This window comes from Musa acuminata, chromosome BXJ1-3 (assembly GCF_036884655.1).
Source record: "Musa acuminata AAA Group cultivar baxijiao chromosome BXJ1-3, Cavendish_Baxijiao_AAA, whole genome shotgun sequence".
Taxonomy (NCBI): Eukaryota; Viridiplantae; Streptophyta; class Magnoliopsida; order Zingiberales; family Musaceae; genus Musa; species Musa acuminata.
The window spans coordinates 35,922,861-35,941,428 of NC_088329.1; the positions used below are offsets into that span (position 1 = coordinate 35,922,861).

The 18,568-nt window shown below is 37.3% G+C and overlaps 3 protein-coding genes across 5 annotated transcripts; 2 read left to right on the forward strand and 1 right to left on the reverse strand.

The window, feature by feature from the left end:
* Positions 1-1,618: 1,618 nt before the first annotated feature.
* LOC103978614 (transcription factor Pur-alpha 1) lies at positions 1,619-7,557 on the reverse strand. 3 transcript variants are annotated; one of them, XM_065131769.1, is made up of 6 exons: positions 6,877-7,546; positions 6,737-6,784; positions 3,367-3,510; positions 3,026-3,268; positions 2,815-2,963; positions 1,619-2,095 (listed from the first exon to the last, which is right to left on the reverse strand). In XM_065131769.1, the coding sequence occupies exons 1-6, from the start codon at positions 7,132-7,134 to the stop codon at positions 2,092-2,094; spliced, it is 846 nt and encodes a 281-aa protein (XP_064987841.1). In that variant the 5' UTR covers positions 7,135-7,546; the 3' UTR covers positions 1,619-2,091. The 3 variants fall into 3 exon arrangements, with proteins under 3 accessions (XP_064987841.1, XP_018678338.1, XP_064987854.1); XM_018822793.2 differs by having other exon boundaries at positions 2,811-2,963; positions 6,877-7,545; XM_065131782.1 differs by lacking the exons at positions 1,619-2,095; positions 6,737-6,784 and having other exon boundaries at positions 2,525-2,963; positions 6,877-7,557.
* A 254-nt stretch (positions 7,558-7,811) lies between these two features.
* LOC135626470 (ADP-ribosylation factor 1-like) lies at positions 7,812-12,126 on the forward strand. Its single transcript, XM_065131793.1, has 7 exons — positions 7,812-8,035; positions 8,395-8,552; positions 9,301-9,371; positions 9,710-9,829; positions 11,117-11,235; positions 11,568-11,649; positions 11,839-12,126. The coding sequence occupies exons 1-7, from the start codon at positions 7,827-7,829 to the stop codon at positions 11,842-11,844; spliced, it is 765 nt and encodes a 254-aa protein (XP_064987865.1). The 5' UTR covers positions 7,812-7,826; the 3' UTR covers positions 11,845-12,126.
* A 1,146-nt stretch (positions 12,127-13,272) lies between these two features.
* On the forward strand, positions 13,273-17,967 carry LOC103979473 (uncharacterized). Its single transcript, XM_009395633.3, has 9 exons — positions 13,273-13,410; positions 13,985-14,090; positions 14,182-14,302; positions 14,379-14,434; positions 14,913-14,960; positions 15,053-15,150; positions 16,278-16,347; positions 16,509-16,619; positions 17,583-17,967. Exons 2-9 carry the CDS (start codon positions 13,989-13,991, stop codon positions 17,634-17,636), a joined length of 660 nt encoding a protein of 219 aa, XP_009393908.2. The 5' UTR covers positions 13,273-13,410; positions 13,985-13,988; the 3' UTR covers positions 17,637-17,967.
* Positions 17,968-18,568: the final 601 nt, after the last annotated feature.

An 18,568-nucleotide genomic window follows, 5' to 3' on the forward strand; every position in this document is an offset into this window, starting at 1 on the left:
CGTCATTGCTCCTTAGGTTCCTTCTACCACCCAAATCTGGACCTCTTGGTTGCGTGTTACCTCCCAATCTCGATAGATGTGGAAACCTCCTTCGGAATCGAGTAGAACAGACGAAACAGAAAACACGATAAGATAATTTTTCTATTCTATACTCCGACTTAGTGGTCTTTGGATGGATAGGACGAGAGCGAGGATAGCTTAAACTATATGAAGCTTTCCTTTGTTGACATCACTACGGAGTTAAATCCAAGACGATAAGGTTTGGCGATGGGAGGTGTCTAAACCTACCTCTCGTCTGACGAGACTGTGAATCCATGTTGCATGAGGACATCACTTGGTCTCTGGTCTTCGTCTTGTGCTGGTGTTGGCTAAAGGTTAGACATGGCCCTCAAAGCAACTGATGGTGAACAGCTGATGTTGGCGATGTATTTTTATCGGCCGATCACCATCACAGGTGATCAACATATATCTCAACAGCTCATGGTGTGGTTGTGGGACTGAAGTAGGTTCGAAGGGCAATCCCAAGTCAAGATTGTCTGCTTAGTTATAAGTTCGAGAATATATTTATATTTTTAGTTATGGAATAATACTTAAATGCTTGATAAATAATAAATATATATTATTTATAAAATTATATTTCAAAAATTCATTGAATATTTTGTGATGAATTTATTTTTTTAATATTTTAATATTTATCCAAAAGTGAATACATGTTTTTTTTTATTTGTATTAAGTAGTAAATAAATATATGAAGCTATTTAATCTAATAAAAAAATTGGTAGGGCCCAAATATATAATAAATAAATAAAAATAAAAATAATTGTTAGAAATAAAAAAATAAAATCTTAAAAATGATGCTAATGTTAAATTAAGATAGCATCAACATTTAAGTTTTTTTTAATATAATATTTTAATTAGATATGATTTAAAATAAAATTATCAAACATTAATTCATATTTAAAATATATTACAACTTCAAGCACATCTCAGTCTATCAAGGTTGGCTTCTGAAAGCAATTGTTCAAAGGCAATAATTGGCCAAGGAAGATGCACCTCTTATTGGGTGAAGAACTTACATGGTTTGAGTATGTTATTAGATTTCCAACTGACTTCTCTGATTGCATTGTGTCATATCCTTATTTATCACAAGGATATGACTTCACAGTTAAGATCTTGTTGATTGTGTCAGCACATAATTAAGAAACAAGTGGAATGACCCCAAGGTTTAGCCCAGGAAAACTACATCTTGAAGAAGAGAGCAGGTTGAACAAGCATGATTGTGGTGACTTCCACAAAACTGACAAAACACTATTATTGTCTTTAGTGGTGCAATTCAGCAGATATGGTAGCAAATTAAAACAAAAAAAAAAAAGAAGAAAAAACTCATGAATAAAACATTACTAACAAGACATAAAATTGGAGTCCAGAATCAGGGATTCATCTAAAGTTCCAGGACATTGCTGAGGTGGTCTGTCAAGAGATCTCAATCTTCAAATGAATTGACTAATGGTCATATCAAACTAAATCATCTGCATCAGTCTAAAACCTTACAGGTTCTTATAGTGTATTGGTGGATCAAGATCTGTTTAGATATGCCGGTGTGAGGGCTACCCCAGTCTTGTCAAGAAAACAGAAGCATCACTAGTAGATAAATCTCTGTTTAAACATGGACATGTTAAATATTAGGAATGAGTAGTGTGAGGACCACACTAGCTATAAGATGTGTCAGGCAGCCATGATTCCACAGCAGATAAATAATTTGCAATGAATAGATTTATGTAACTCATGATGGAGTTCTGTCACCTTGTTGGAGAAGTTGGAAGCTGCCCTGTTCTCTGGCTTCTGACTGCTCCATTCCACCTGATGGTGAAAGGTTGTGTCATTAAGGAAATTTAGCCGCCATCCTAATGTGATGGGTTCGTTGCATTCTCACGGAGTAGTCCTCTCGGAACTGAGGAGGACATAGAGTTGCCTTTCTGCCCTCGTGCAAGTCCTTGTCCATGAGAGTTCAGAGAGAACAGTTGATAGCTATAGTCATCAGACTGGAACCTCAAAGTTATCATACATGGATTGTTTTGGATGCTTTAGTTTTCACCTGTAGATCAAAGGAAGAATTGCCTCGGCTACGTTATCATTGCTTGCATCTGAAGAGATAAGCTAACAAAAGAGAGACTTGAAAAGTCGAGCCATATCATAACAGACCATCCGATATGAATAATATGTATCAATCCGATAAGAAATTACTATAGATGGTACATACCGATCAATCATCAATATCATGTATCATAACGATGACCGATTGATATACCGATACGGACCGGTAAGTCGAATCATGGTCACCGCTATTTAGCACAACTGATCTAACTATTCTTTGTTAGCATGATCGATGAGGCAATAATGATCTAACAAAGGCATCAGTTTAACCCAAGCAAAAGGATTATCATGTCTTTCATTGGAACACAGTGGCTGAGATTAGAATGCAAGGCAAGATCAGTTAAAACCAGAGATCGGATGCAAAGCAGCATGAATTAAACAGAAAGCTTAATTATTGATTCAAGACATGCAACCAGCAGTTTTGCAACCGGATGCACAAGCTACAATAATCATGTCCATATTATTCTTCACCCAAAGAAAGCTTCGAGACAACATCAACCCATCCACCATGGAATGTCAAACAAAGATTATTGTTCACCACAAACGAATACGAAAAGGGCATCATCTACAAAAGGCGCAAGGTCTAAATTCACAAGGCAGTTGAATTGAGACACAAGAACATGGTGTGAAGAAGACCACACCGTTCTGATTATTACCTACATTTGTGCAGGCTCCAGTGTCCGAACATCTGCACCGGTTGTTACATCACGCCTGTCCTTGGTTATCGCTACAAAATGGCCAATCATTTCATGGAACTGCTTCAGACTAGACAGGGGGAGGATGATTGATGAGCGATCAACTCCAGCAACCTGCATATGGAAGCATTTAAGGATCGACTATGGAACTGATTCAGTTTGAGCTCTTCATGTACCTCAGATATCCTCAAGAAGTGTCCCCTGTTGTTGCTTCCCAAATCAAAGAAGAACCTCTTCTGATCTACCCTAATTAATTTAGACATCCCCATGCCTCCAATCTCATTGTGCGTGTGCACATCAACCAATCGATCAGCATTCAACTCTGAGCCAGAGGATGATTGGGCACTGTGGCCTGATATGAATCCAGCACCGACATCATCTGAAAGTCCAGGGAGATGTTCTGGAGCTTCCAGATGTTGCTGTTCTTGTGTTGCAAAAGAACAGGGACGAAAGTTACTGACATGCTCAAGGATATCAGCCAACATAGCTCAGTATGCCAATTTATCAATTTTTTTACCTGATTTGGTACCATGAATAGCCGTGAAGCCTCTTCATGTATCTCTTGTAAAACATTTCTAAATGCTACCCATCCTTCTTCACCAGAAATTCCTGCAGGAACAATGATTGTACTCCGGTTTCTGTTAACAGATGCCTCTGATATCTACATAAGAAAGTTTCATCAGCTCCATACACCATTATGCAAAATGCTTAAGCTCATGATACATACTTATAATATGGTTTATGATTTTGGCAGATAAACCTTGAGAAGTACAAAGATAGCAGATTAATATACGTTTACATAAGAAATGGTCCGGTCTAACTAGTGCTAACAAAATTGCTAGGCGCTACAAGGCACCAAGGTCGCTTATTGCTCGAAACACTAGGTGCCAGTCTAGGCACTAGCTCGAGAATAGCAAAGCACTTACCTTAACATGCTTTTGCACTTAGCATCAGAATCTTGATTGTTGTCCAATGTGCATCCTTATTTCTCCAACCATGGATGCCCTTGCTGTGCGATCCCAAGTCAAATTATCCATCAAGAACCAAATTACGTTTTGCATTTGACATGTTAGCACCCATCCCTCCAACCATCTTCCACAACGGCAAGGGTGCTGGGAGAAAAGACGAAAGAGAGAAGAAAAGGAAGGGAGACCATGCATCATCAGAGAGGGGTAAAAGAAGAGACAGAAAGAGGGAAGGATGAGATGTACTCACAAGAGACAAGGGTAGAGAAGACAATCGCATAAAGATAGAGGGTTGTGCACAAGTGTCATCAGGTGTGGAAAATAAAATTAATTATTTGGTCGAACTCAGATCGATAATGATCAATAGACAATAGAACTGGGTCAGTTATTTAGTCAGATTCAGAGAGATTTGGATCCGCAGGCCAGGCAGAGCTCAATCAGGCTCACATGCATTTATGATTTATGACACCTAGACCTCCTACAACTTTAAGTGCTATCACGATGTTTTGAGTATAGATATGGTATCTAGTTTAACAAACAGTGCATCTGCTAAACAGACAAATATGTCAACAAAGTAGATACATTTATTGGACATATGTATATCTTAGAATAGTGAATTTAATATATGAGAAAATCATATTTTAGTTGGGAATATTTAGCAAAAAAAAAGCTGGTGTAAAGATTGGCCTCTAGATAGATACCATGTGAGATATGAATATGCACATAAATACCCTTCAAAGGTTTGTATTTGTGTACATACGCTCTAAAATAGCAAGAATTCTGAGTTTATATTTCTCAAAAAGTTTGCATTTGCATGTATACCATCAAATAGTGGGTATTTATGTATATACCCCCTTGGAACAAATTTGTCTCTAATTGACTCCTTGACAATCTTTAACAAGTAATCACAATCATCTTCTGTCTTGACAGGAAATTATACAACCTTGACATATTTTTTATTATTGAAACAAGTCCAAGTCATTTATGAAGCCTAATATGCAACCTATTAAAAACCACAAATGCAAAGAGGAGGGGCAATGGGAGAAAAATTGCTGAGAGAAAAAAAATGTAATGTTGAGATTAAAGAGAAACATGGTAGTGTCTAGATTCCAAAGTTTTAAACACCTATTAAACTAGTAAGTATTAATCAGAATTTGCTGGTCGACTAAATGCCGGTATCAGAACATATAGATCAGTACTGATACATATACTCATACTTGGAAATGCTATAACTGATGCTTTGTCATTAGACAATGGAAAAAGTTTCTGTTGCTAAAAAATCTAACAAAGAAACTATTAAATAAATAAGGTCAAAAAGGGAAGTGTGATGACTCATGATGAATCCTAAATCAGAACTGGATGGTGATTTGGGTATATATATCAGGTTAGATGGGCTTAGTACCAATAATTTCAGCCCAAAAACTTCAGGCCATATGGTTAAAGGTCCACAAAATGACTTGAAAGTCTTATAACTTTTACTGGCTTGAATGAAATAAACAGGAAAGTCCTATAAGACTTGTATTGGTTAAATCACCACAAAATGACTTGAAAGAAATAAACAGAAGTTACAAATTAGATCAAATAACCGGTGAACAACTAAAAGTCAAAAGATAATATCTTTAGACCACCAAGTTTTTTATTATTGCAAAACTAGCTGGCAGCGGCTGCATCCATTTATGCTCAAACCTTGATCCAGCATCTATTTAACTGCAAGAACCAAAGGCATCTTGCTCTATACTGCATCATGCCTACTAAAAGGGAGATAAAGTGACATCATGATTGTTAGAGGTGGAACTGCTAAACATGAGTTCTCTTATGACAAGGTCGGTGTGAGCCTAACATGCCCACAATCTTCTAATATGCAAAAGTGTTACACACAACCACAAGAGACCTTTAAATATCATCATATATTCTGCATATAATGGATTTTCATTTCATTTTTGCACCATTGTTCCAGTTTATTGCCTTTGGTTCTTTTATACTTCACAATAAATGCTAATATAGTGACTCGGTTCACCAATTGAACTTCTCTCTCTTCAGTGTACAAGCAAAAGCTCAGAAACTTTTTTGTTTGCTTTAAAAGAAAAGAACACTGCAATATATACTATATCATCCAGAAAGTAACATGCTCTTGGTTTTATTTACCAGTAATGTGTTAGAATCAGCATATGTTGTAATATTCAACGTTGTCACTACTAATGTCCTCTTAGTTTCTCTGTTGGCATCATGATCGAGGTACTTGGTTATAATCACCATAAACCATATGATATTGTCATAGATGTGAGCAATCTTCCAAGCCCAAAAGGAACATCTTCATGTCATAGTACTACATTCTTCAATCATTTTTTTTTTAAAGTGGATAACCCAAGTAAGAGAAACTTTAGAAATGGCAGCAAAGCTATGCACCTGCAGAAACATGGGACCACAATTACTCTCATCACTGACTGGATAATCATTGAACAGCAGTTTGAAATCTGCTCATGATGGAACCCTCCTATATAACAGCAAAATTATGTTGCTACATAATCTAACATCAAATCATACTTATTTTGTTGTTGTTAACCACACGCACACACAGATTCAACGAATCAAGCAATGCATAAACCAAACTGACATTATGACTCTTGTGTGTTTCCTCACATGTTCGACAAATTTTGAACTTGGGTTTGGCGCCTAGTCTAAATCCGTCATCACTCCAGATTCAAAAGTTATGTGAAACTCCAACAGCTAACCCACTATCAACAATAAAATTAACTACAGGCCTCTAATAAGAGAAGCTAAGGTAACCATTACAAGACCAACATAAGAAATAATTTCAAACCCCAGTAGTCATAAAAGATACACAAGTCAAACAGAAGTAATCAACTATCCAGAATCCATTCAACCACACCAAAAAATTGATTTCGTAATAATGACGTGTACCTTCAAAAAACGCCCCCTTTTGTTCTCACCAACATCAAAGTAAAACGCCTTTCCAGGAAAACAAAACCAAAAACATCAGTAAAAGGATTCAACGATCCGACCTTTATAAAACCCAAGAAAAGGCCATTCGGGCAACCAACCTTGGAATCAAGCTTGAGCTCCTTGCTGAAGACGTCCTGCTCGTCCGTGCTGATGTAGTAGCCAAACAATTCGAGGAACCAGACGATGCCATCGACGGGGACGATGATGGTGGACCTTGTGGCCGAAGTCTTCTCGGAGATCTTGAGGTACCTCCCCCTGGGATTCTCCTTCAGATCGAAATAGAACAGCTTGTGCTCGAACTGCAGCGTCTTGGAGACCAACTCCACGTCCGTCCCACCGGTCGCTCCCCCTTCCATCGGTCGGCGCCTCGCGGACCCCAATTTCCGGCAATAACAATCTATAGATCAAGAATTGAGGTCTCGGGATGGAGGAAGAACCAATTCTTCGAATGAATGAAGATCGAGAGGGAGCGATCAAAAATTGCTGGAAGAGGTTGAGGTTAGGGTTTGGAGCGGGGAGAGATTAACCTCGCCCCCGCTTACGAACGAGTCGGCGGTGGAGATTCCACTTCACTCTCCTTGTTGACCGAGTGTTTACTCGCCCGCCTCCGCTCAACTGTGTTTAATTAAGTAAATCCGGAAATTAAGGTATCGGATCCGGATCTTGATACGTTGGTGGTTCCAAAGGATCAGGGCAATCACCACAGGATCAATCGCGTAGCACGTGCGATAACATTCGCCACCCCCCGCTCCAGGTGTTCGTCGTAATGCCCAATCGACCAGGGTGGGCGCTCCAGGTGCTCGCCGTAATGCCCAAGCGACTGGGGTGGGCCGAGGGGCAGGTCCTCCGCGCGCTCCGGAGCACCCGATCTGCACGCCGAACATGGAGTTTGTAAGATCGGATTGATCACTGTTCAAAATTAAGTTGGCAACATTTTATTTATTATTAAAAATAAAAATACTCTTCAATAAAAAGTGAAAATGATTTTTTAGGTAAATCATTCACAAATAAATATAGATTATATGACCCCATTTATTTACTTACGAGCATGGGTACCTTCTCCACGTCGTGTCGGTCACGTGATGTTGATGTATCTCGACGAATGAAGCCTTGCGGTCGCACGTGGCACAACCTTCCTTTTATACGCCTCAGCCTCTCTCTCTCTCTCTCTCTCTCTCTGTGTTCGGCGCGGCGTTCCGAGGAAAAGGTGCAGCGGAGGAGACCCCCGTCGACTCCATCCTCCGCGGCGATCTCGAGGTAGTCGAGCATCACCGCACTCCTCTTCTCGTCCTCCCCGACCTCAAATGAGCGCTTGATCTGTTGCTTTCCCCCGCATCTAACATGGCCGTCTTAGATCTTTGATCCGATATCTCTCTTCCCTCTTTTCTCCTGCACTCGTCTTGTAGATCCCTTGTTTTGCATTTGGATCTAAACCCTATTAATGCTCTCTTTCATGATCCGAGGATAGATCTTGAGGTTTCCTACGTTCCTCTTTGTTCTTAATCCCTAATTCGACGCCGGTAGTTGTGGATCTCATAGATCTTATGATCGTCAACAAAAAAACTTGTTTCCGGTGCACTAAATTTTGGTTAGTCTGAACGTTGTGGTTGTAACAGATCAGGTACAATGGGGCTCACGTTCACTAAGCTGTTCAGTCGTCTCTTTGCGAAGAAGGAAATGAGGATCTTGATGGTGGGTCTTGACGCCGCTGGTAAGACGACCATCCTCTACAAGCTCAAGCTCGGAGAGATCGTCACCACGATTCCCACTATTGGTGAGAGTTATTTGTCTCCCTATTATTTGCCTTTATTGGGACCTAGGCAGTATTATTTGACTCGTTGGTGTATTAATCATGATTTTTGGAAAGCGTGACTGTTAAATCTGCCCTTATTCCTGTTGGTATATATATTTTCCCATTAATTGAGTTTCAGCATTTCTAAGCCTTGACGGATTAGATCTAGTTCTTTTGTTCACATATATATATATATATATATATATATATATATATACATACATACATATATGAGTGTGTGTGTACCGGAACTTGGGTTGGTAAGTACTGGAACTTTGGGTTAACAAGAGAGAGCTACTACCACTTCTACGGAAAATTAACTTTGATTGTTTTGTATCATTATAATTACTATTATCAAATGATATTTTCGTAAGACTAGAATCTCATGACATGCTGTAAAACCTTATGCAACTTTTCAGATTTTTTATACAATTTAGAATTTTCTAAAATGTTTTGTATCTAGCTCGGTTTTTTCAACTGCAGCACTTGTTATGTTGATGTTTCTCTTCTGGCAAATATCTTGTAAATAATATGTCTTCTGAAAAGGAATATGTGATCATCTATTCATTGCACATTGGTTTCGAGGTTGGCAATGTCGATTACTTGCTTATAAACACTTTTCTGCAGAAACTTGAATGTGTTTTTGGCATTCTTCATCTACATTTATTACCCTTTTTCCTAAAATGATTAATTATATGAGTCAGATTAATTACTTAATGCTTTAATGCAGGGTTCAATGTGGAGACTGTGGAGTACAAGAATATTAGCTTCACTGTTTGGGATGTCGGTGGTCAGGACAAGGTATTGTAATGCCTGTGTAGTTATTTATTTAGTATCATAATGTATTCTTTCATGCTGGCTCATATGAGTTGTTTAGCACCATAGCTTTTGTGGGAGAACTAAATATCCTGAAGGCAAGCTGCTGATTTATGCAAATATTTGACTTGGAAATTTTGCTTGAACATTTGGGTGTTGTTGAACTTTCTTCAGCTTGCAACACTGGACATTTTTCTTAAATAAACTTAAGTGGAGTACCATACCCTTGTATTATAGATATTCTTCAGATGTTTAATTATTTATTACACAATCTTGTTACCTATTTGATAATGTATCTTTTGATATAATCCTGTGAAAAACAGATCAGACCCCTGTGGAGGCATTACTTCCAGAACACACAGGGCCTTATTTTTGTTGTCGACAGCAATGATAGGGATCGTGTTGTTGAGGCAAGGGATGAGCTTCACAGGATGCTTAATGAGGTAAGTTTTCCATTTGGTAATGTCTCTGTTAATCTCTTTGCTTTGTGTTCTCTTTATTATTGACAAAGCATGTATTAAGTTTGGAGTTGGTATATATTGTATATGCACTCGGCTAAAGTTACCATGCATAAGTGCATGACCATTAGGTACATCATAAATTTATTACTACAGACATGAACAACAACAACAACAAAACCATAAGTCTCAACTATTTGGGACTAGTTATATGGATCTTTTGTCGTCATTGAAATCTGTAAAAGGTCATATGTTTAATTAAGTTCGGAGTACTTAAATATTTATTTATAGTTTTTATTAAGATTTTTTAGGCATTCCTCTATTTCTCCTCGTATCACTAACATTAATCATTTCATCTCTTTGGACTACTGTATCCGGAGGTCTCTTAAGTATAATTACTACTACAGACATGAGCACACTTAAATTATCTGTTTGCAGAAGTTAGAATAACTATGTATTCATGCAATTTAAGTTTGAATATTATGTGGGCGCAAGTATTATATTATAATTAACCATTCGTCATATTGGTAACTATAATGCATATCAATGCTCTCATGATTTGAATTCAATAAAATTGAAATGGACTAAAAGGAGTTCCTTTTGTTTGGAACAAACTTTGTTATGAAGTATTTTTATATTAATAAAAGAACATCGGTTAGAGTTTGTTTTTCTGGTGAAGATTGATCTGTTTTCTTTTTTACTTGCAAACTGATTTCTCGCTACAAAAGACAACATGGAAATCGTTTTTTTTTTGTTAACCAGTTGTGCTTGCTGGAACAAATCCCAAACTAGAAACTTATGGAAACATGTAAATGCAGTTCTTCAACCAAAATCATTCATGCAATGTGTTCTTTTCTAATAAAATTATGTACTAAGATATAGTTCAAGATATCTTAGTTATTTACATGTTTAGTATTGTCATGTATGGTTATAAAGTGGCAAATTCAATATTTGAATATCACCAAACTGGTTTCTGGTAAAGTATGATGCTTCCTTCTAGAATCCTGAAATGCTAAAGATGGTTACTTGGAACAGGAAGAAGTTAATATTCAACATTTTAAATGGTATTATATATCATTATGAAGTCTGAATAACTTCTTTGATTAAAGCATCTCATTTTATAGTGTTTCTTTCTTTTCCTCCCCTCCACCAATGAAAACCAACCTCCTATTTTCCATGTGATACTTGGTGACTTCATATTTAATCCAGCTGTATGATGTTCAATTCTGAATTTTCCCTTGCCTGTTATAGCTTTGATTTTTGTATTGATAGGATGAGTTGCGGGATGCTGTTTTGCTTGTTTTTGCTAACAAACAAGATCTTCCAAATGCAATGAATGCTGCTGAAATCACTGACAAGCTTGGTCTGCATTCCCTTCGCCAACGACACTGGTACAACACTTTTTCTCTTGTTAAGCATAAATTTTGAAGCCGAATTTGTTCTATACACTTGCTAATCACTGTTGTTGTACTTGATAGCTCTGTTGAGATCACAGCAATAGATGAAATCAATCTTGTCTATACATCTTCTAAACTATCATTTTTAGTTAATCATTGCATGAAAAGATTCTTTTTTCCCCTTCTTTTTACCAAAAACATCTTGAAGAACTTGTGAAGAATCTAAAATAGATAATAAAATCTCATGGGTGCGTAAGTATAATATTTAATATTAAGGAGGTTGCATGTGTTGTCTAACATGGTATGTTCTTTGTGATTTACCTCAGGTACATCCAAAGCACCTGCGCTACATCTGGTGAGGGTTTGTACGAGGGGCTGGATTGGCTCTCCAGCAACATTGCCAGCAAGGTACCTTCTCTATTATTTTCATTTATAAGCATAGCATTTGGTTGTCAATGCATGCATAGTTTCTTTTTGACATAAGACTTGTACTAGCTTGTATTAAAGCTCCCTCTGCTTATATTGGAAAACATGTTTTACTTAATCTAAAAGAATTGTATTCAGCTGAAACACGTCTGTTGTGATTTTGCTTAACAGGCTTAAATTTCCAGGAGAACATGAGTTGAGATAATTCTCCCACTATGCCAGTCTTGAATGCTTTTTGGACGAGAGCCAACAGAACTTTTAGAGTGACCTGTGTGGGTTATTTCACCTCAGCCTTTGTATTTTAAAACGTCACAACTTTTGCTTGTCCAGAAATATAGATGTATTTGCTACCTGCCTTATTTGTTGGTTTCTAGTTAATTATTATCTAACAGATGATTTGCTTGAGTTATTACTCGTGGATAATCTATTTATGGGCTACTTCTTGCAGGCCTTTCACTAGTATTTTGTTTTCATGTCGAATCTGCTTTACGTCGTCACTTATACTGGACAGGCACAAGTTGTGCATAAGTAGATTGATTTGAACTTGGTTGCAATTTTAGCTTTGCTTTTGCTTGTAATTGTTTTAACCGAAGTTTTGGGAAAAGAAACCACAAATTTTCTTCTAGCTTGAGAGCTTTGATCCTGTTCATCTTCATAGTTTCAAGAACCAGTGTTCACATGGCTGTGCTATGGATGCCAGTTGAGCTGTGGAGATAGTTATCTCCATGTCTGTAACGGTTATTTCTTACTAGTGTTCACATAGCTTTGAGTGGATGATGGACGAGATGGCCTTGGAACCTTTTAAAGGGAATAATAATGCAATTGCTGATAGGAAACATAGGATAGGAGTCAAGGATCGTCGCCTCAAATTCAATTGCTGAAATACGAATGCTCCATGGTGTCATCCTTCACGAGAATTAAACGTATCTTGGTTTTACTTATCCTCATATCCTAGGGGCAGAATAAAGCATGCATCGAGCAGGTAATATAGCATCAATATCCATGTAAATTAAACAAAAACACAATGCGTTATTCAACAGTATATTAGACCACATCAACAACATTACTTGGATATTTCAATCAGGAAGGTCACATAGAGTATCATCATCCTTGATTCTCTTTGCTGGTCATTCCCCTGTTCTTCACCGGAGTTTGCACCAGATTCAATATAAGAGAATCGTTAGTTATTACTGAAATGAGATGAAATGAGAATATTGGGATGATGGATGTATCGAGTTATTAAAAATATATTTTTTTAGTAAGATTAAATATATATTGACTGAACAATGATAAAATATCATATATCCATCCTTAATAGTTGGAAGATTATCATATTGTTGTTTTTATTGAATATATGATCATCCAAATGTGTGTTTTATGTGTATAGTAAATATCTTTACCTTTTCGTTGTATTATTTTACGGTGGTGAAACGTCTACAGTGAAGCTTAACGGCCGGGAGACGTGTAAAAGATAGACTAGATAACCGGATCGAGCATCGGCAATCCTTATCCGATCCGAGACCGTCAATTTTGATCCAATAATTGTGTACCCAGACACCCGATCTCTAGATGGGTCGGATCAACATCACCCGCACCCGATCTCCATCCGTCCACACACCGTTATACCAGAAATTGAAGGTGCTAAAACCTCTTCGTCTCTGCGTCACCCCTTCCACCGTCACCGGAGGTTCCCTCTCCGCCACCAGCTCCTTCGACTGCGAGCAAGGAGAAACAACCGTCAAGGTTTTTCCTCTTTCTTTTGCTAGTTTTGTGGATTTGTTGAGGGAACCGAACGTGGGTCTTGGTTTGTTGCGTTATTGCTGAATTAGACAAATCTTGACCTGTACGTCTGTTCTTTGTTGTTGATTTTGATTGCACTTTGTTGTTCGGGGATACGTTTGGTACCCAAAAGCCGGATTCTTGGAACAATTTGCCTTTGGGACATGGGTTTTGGGAGATGAAACCCAAGAAAGAGATTTTTGAGAGAGAATCTGCCTCTCCTCTTAAGCTTGGGCTTTGGGTTGGGTTTTAGTTGTTGTTTGCTTATTCTCTTCGGCTTTTTGGTTCTTTGTTGGTAGTAATTTGATTGAATTGAGTGGTAGATATCCATTTATTGTGATTCTATAGACTCTCCCATCCCCCTTTCTCCCTAGCCGCTTCCTGTAGGACTCACTCCCACCTCCAGCTACACATCAGCCAGTCCCCACCGGGTTGCTTTCTCTTGCTCTCTGGTGTACGACGTTGTGTGCTCTGTACTTAATCGTTATGTAAGGGAAAACGATTCCTCTTCTTTAATTTCTGGATGATTTATGTGTAGGGAAATGGGCGCAAAGGCAAAGAAGGCTTTGAAAAAGAAGCTGAAGAAGACGAGTTCTTCTCAGTTATCAATTTCTTATCACACAAATGAATCTTCTGATTTCTTGGTCCGATTTTTATGTTTGTGGTCTATCCCTCCTTTTGTTGTAGCTTTGTTGGACATCTTGGTTTGACTAATTTGTTACTTTTAATTTACAGCCTTTAGAAGGAGGGCCAGGGAGGAAAATTACTCAGGAAGAAGATGAGCCTGTCAAAAATACTGCAACAGCACTGTACATCGGTCACATTCCTCATGGGTTTTACGAAGAACAAATGGAAGGTTAGGATCCTTTCTTCTCTACTAGAATTTTCTTTTAATGATTTAGATTGATATATATGCTGTTTAACCATGTTAGGATTTTTCAAGCAATTTGGAAAAATCAAGCATTTGAGGATTGCTCGTAACAGGAAGGTACATATTGTCCCTGTTGGTTGTTGTTTGATCAGTGAATTAATTTTGCATGTTTCTCTTTTTTATATCTATAACTAAAAGGTGGCTTACCATATGTTGGTCTAGGAAGGGATAATGTACACAGTCCTATCCTTGCAAGTAAAGAGACTATTTATGTGCCTCGAATCTTGGTCGCCCATGTTGCATGGGATCAATTAATTTGTCATGCTAAATAAAATTGCTGTAGTTATACTTTTGATCTAAATACTTATAGCATCGTCTTATGTTCTTAAGAAATCTTCTTCGGCATTTTTAAATTGTTGTAAACTTTTGCATGATTGTCTTTTTGGGTTATGAAAACCTCTATTTTCAACTTTTCAATTTGACATTTTAGATTTATTTTATGGATAGCTTACTAAAATTCTGTTGGGCACTTTTTACGTTCTACTTAGTTAACACTCTTAATCCATTGGCTTAACCATTATGTGCTATGCTGTAGACAGGAAAATCTAAGCATTATGGATTCATTGAATTTGAAAACCCAGAGGTGATTTTCTTTCCTTGAAAATTGTTAAAATTCTCTCCATTTGCCAAGAAAGCTTTATGTTAATATTATGTAGTAAATGCTGATAATTGCAGGTTGCCAAAGTTGTGGCTGATGAGATTCATAATTATCTACTATTTGAACACAACCTTCAGATTCATCTTATCCCACCAGAGCGTGTTCATCCGAAGTTGTAAGCCTCTAGCTCAAATTGACAGTGTCTTTTCAACATGATAGGTTTATGCTAGAGGCAGTTTCCCCATATCGAGTCGCTTTTTTTTGTTCCTTCAACATTGTAATATACATTTGATTGGATCATTTTTCTATTGTGATATATTTCCGATTTGAAGAAAAGGGGAATATGCTGGTTAAAGCTAAATACAGAAATATGACAGATCCATCATTCACAAATGACTAGGAAATGGATCAGTGAATTGAATCTATTTTTTATTTTGCAATTTAGAAGCAATCAATATTTTGTTCATGAGGATTTCTTCTTCTTCACCAGCATCTGTACTTGCCCCTTATCATATGGCTACTTCATAGATAAAGTTCTTGTTCATGTGTTCTGGTAACTGTTCCTTTTCCTGTGTTTTTTCTTGTTAGCTTTTTGTTATCAGAACATTTATAGATGTGATATCAGCTGATTGAGTTGGCACCGGAGTATAGGATCTATTATTGGTAGGGATACTATGAGAGTGAGACAGCTTAGATGTGGAAAAATAAGTTATCTTGCAGGTCTCTGACTATCCCATTTTCAGTAGTTTTGAACATAGTCAATATTTTGTTCTCTGCACCCCTTTTTTTAAAAGTTAATTTGTAGTCTTCACTGAAGACTACAAATTAACAAATGCTTGGTTAATAGGACACAGTATCAATGAATGTACATTTAGTGGTTAATAGGACACAGTATCTAAGACAGCTTAGATATGCTCAATCATATGCTTGGTTCCTACAACACAGTATCAATGAATGTACATTTAGTGGCTTTACTAGGTAAAGGTTTATCTTGTTAATAGGACTATACATGAATCGGCAAAAAAATCAGCAAATGGATTTTTCTGCATAGGGTAGTTATGTTTAGAGAACTGATTTAATGTAATTCTAAAGAGAGAAATTTTCATTCCAAGTGTCCTTGTCTTTGAGATTGTTGAAGAGATGAGTGACATTGCATGGAAGTAAAACATGGCTGTATCCCTGTAATCAAAGCATCCATTTCTTTTTATTGTATTTGGTACCTGCATTTGGACAAGTCTTTTGGGATAAATATTATGTTCTAACTATTCGTTTTTCTCATAATATTTTAATTTTTTGCTGCAGATGGAGAGGTGTAAATTGGAGATATAATCCATTAAATTGGACAAAAATTGCCAGAAAGCAGCGTAACAAGGTGAGATTATGAAAGTAGTTATTCACTGATTTTCACCAAAACTCTAATCCAAATCTGAACTAATCAGAATGCCCTTTGGATGGGATCTGTCAAGATCATATTAATCAGCGGACAAAAGTTTTCATTGTTTTTGTCATTTTTTTTTCCGGATATACCTTCAGGAAAGAACAGTTGAAGAACACCAAAGGATGATTAAAGGGATTCTTAAACGAGATGAGAAGCGCCGGAATAGAATCAAGGCTGCTGGTGTTGAATATGAATGCCCAGATCTTGTAAGTGAAAGTGCCAATCTCTTTGAACTTGGTCGATTGAGTTCAATTTATGTTGTTTTCATAAGCAAAATAAAGCGGATAAAATAAAGAAAAAATTTATTGATCTCTCTTTATATTCCCTAGAATTGTGCATATTCAGTGCCCGTTAATTGCCATCTCAGTTACCTGAAACTATAGTTGTTTCGGATGCTTCTGGTTGAAGCTGCGCTATCACTTATCATTTGCAGGGTGAACCTCATTCAACCTTTCTTATTCCATATTGTTTGCTTTCGTGTTTCTTGTGGGTTTTGTAAGCATTCAGAGATGATAATTTACAGCTGACTTGGAGTTCATCTTCTGAGCTAAAGTCATTGACTAAACAAATTGCAAAAGTAGCTTTGCCAAGGAAACTTCATTTAATTTACCCAAGGGAATTCTTTCTTGCATGGTGGCCCAGTTGACGATAAGTGGCGATTATATTTCTACTTTAGGTCTAATGTATGGGCATTGTTACCCTGTAAGGTCCGAACTATTGAGGATCAGTTAAATGATTCTTTCCCACCAGAGTTATGATGATGGCAATATCACTGGTCAAACCAGAATAATAAATTTTGTTTTTTGTTTGTTATTTATAATAAAGCTCTCGTATGTCTTCCTCTTCCTTTTATCATCACCCCACCAATTGCATGAACTGTTTTTTGGATATTCCAATGCCATCTTAAATGGTTTTTCCTCATTGTTGCAGCTGAAACCATGATATTTAATTTGGGCCATTATTAGGCTAGAATGATGTTTGTCAAAGTTGGATGTTATCTTGTTCAAAGTGTTGATGACACGATTAATTATGCTAGAATTCTTGTTCTTTCTTCCTTTATTTCCTTTTTCTATCCTACAGTTCAGTCTCCTTCAGCCTGCTTCCAAGAACTAGTTGACTTTAGTACTTGCGCTTGAATTATTGTGGTTTCCTTTTATTATTCTCTACAGGTCGGTCTCATTCAGCCTGCTGCCAAGAAAATTAAGTTTGACGAAGAGGACTAGAAACTGATTTGTGGGGAGGCAATCCATATCATCCTACCAGAGAATGGTTTTAGAAATATTGGCCATGTTTGGAATTTGGCTATGAACATGTAGTTGTTGCTGCTTGCTAATCTCAAATTTTGGTCGTCAAGTGACAGAAGTGCTGCGAAGAAATGCAACTGAATGTTTGTTTTATACTTGAAATTTAGCTATATAGTGTAATGACAAAAACACTCACTCAGTCTTGTTGTCATTTGTAAACCTGAGACAATGCATGTGTTACAGCTTTCATCTGAACACAACAATATGTTTTAACTATGACATTAAGTATAAAAGCAAATCTTGCAGATAACCAGTTGCTACTTTATGATCATGGCCACAGCAGGAATTTACATAGTGGATGTTGCCTGAAAGCTCTTGTTTTCTGGTTACAAACATGCCTACTCTCTTGTTCTTAGATTCTTTCAAGTAACTTGAACTGAAATCTCTGTCCAGCTAACATATGGTAACATTTTGTGGTTAGTCTGGCAAATTCTGATTTCATTGTACATATCACTGTTTGCTGATACCAAAATTCCAATGTGCGGAAAGCTCAAGTGGTTGTCCAGCACAAAGTAATTGCTATAGAGCAGTAATCCGGTATATATCAAGGTTCGCCGTACCGTATCGGCATTTCGACTCGGTACGGTATGGTACCGGTATATCGAGTGATACTTCAGGGCGTACGGAACGGTAAACCCTAGTGTACCAAATAATTTTATATCTCTTTTCATACTGTAGCAATAGTATAGTACTGTAGCACTATAGTACTATAGCGGTATCAGGCGATCCACGTACCGGTAACCTGTCGGACCGGTACGTACCACCCGATACGGGCGGTATGCTTCGGTATGGTAGACCTACTATATACTAAATATTTAATCTTTATCAATGGACATGATACATATTACTAG

Bases quoted from the DNA above. Each gene is read 5' to 3' on its own strand.
- LOC103978614 (XM_065131769.1), bottom strand. From the start codon at position 7,134: ATGGAAGGGGGAGCGACCGGTGGGACGGACGTGGAGTTGGTCTCCAAG. The intron at 6,785-6,876 runs GTTGGTTGCCCG...TTTCCTGGAAAG, and splicing joins AGCTCAAGCTTGATTCCAAG to GCGTTTTACTTTGATGTTGG. The intron at 3,269-3,366 runs GTAAAAAAATTG...ACACAAGAACAG, and splicing joins TATTCATGGTACCAAATCAG to CAACATCTGGAAGCTCCAGA.
- LOC135626470 (XM_065131793.1), top strand. From the start codon at position 7,827: ATGGGTACCTTCTCCACGTCGTGTCGGTCACGTGATGTTGATGTATCT. The intron at 9,372-9,709 runs GTATTGTAATGC...TGTGAAAAACAG, and splicing joins ATGTCGGTGGTCAGGACAAG to ATCAGACCCCTGTGGAGGCA. The intron at 11,236-11,567 runs GTACAACACTTT...GATTTACCTCAG, and splicing joins TCCCTTCGCCAACGACACTG to GTACATCCAAAGCACCTGCG.
- LOC103979473 (XM_009395633.3), top strand. From the start codon at position 13,989: ATGGGCGCAAAGGCAAAGAAGGCTTTGAAAAAGAAGCTGAAGAAGACG. The intron at 14,435-14,912 runs GTACATATTGTC...GCTATGCTGTAG, and splicing joins GGATTGCTCGTAACAGGAAG to ACAGGAAAATCTAAGCATTA. The intron at 15,151-16,277 runs GTAAGCCTCTAG...TTTTTGCTGCAG, and splicing joins GAGCGTGTTCATCCGAAGTT to ATGGAGAGGTGTAAATTGGA.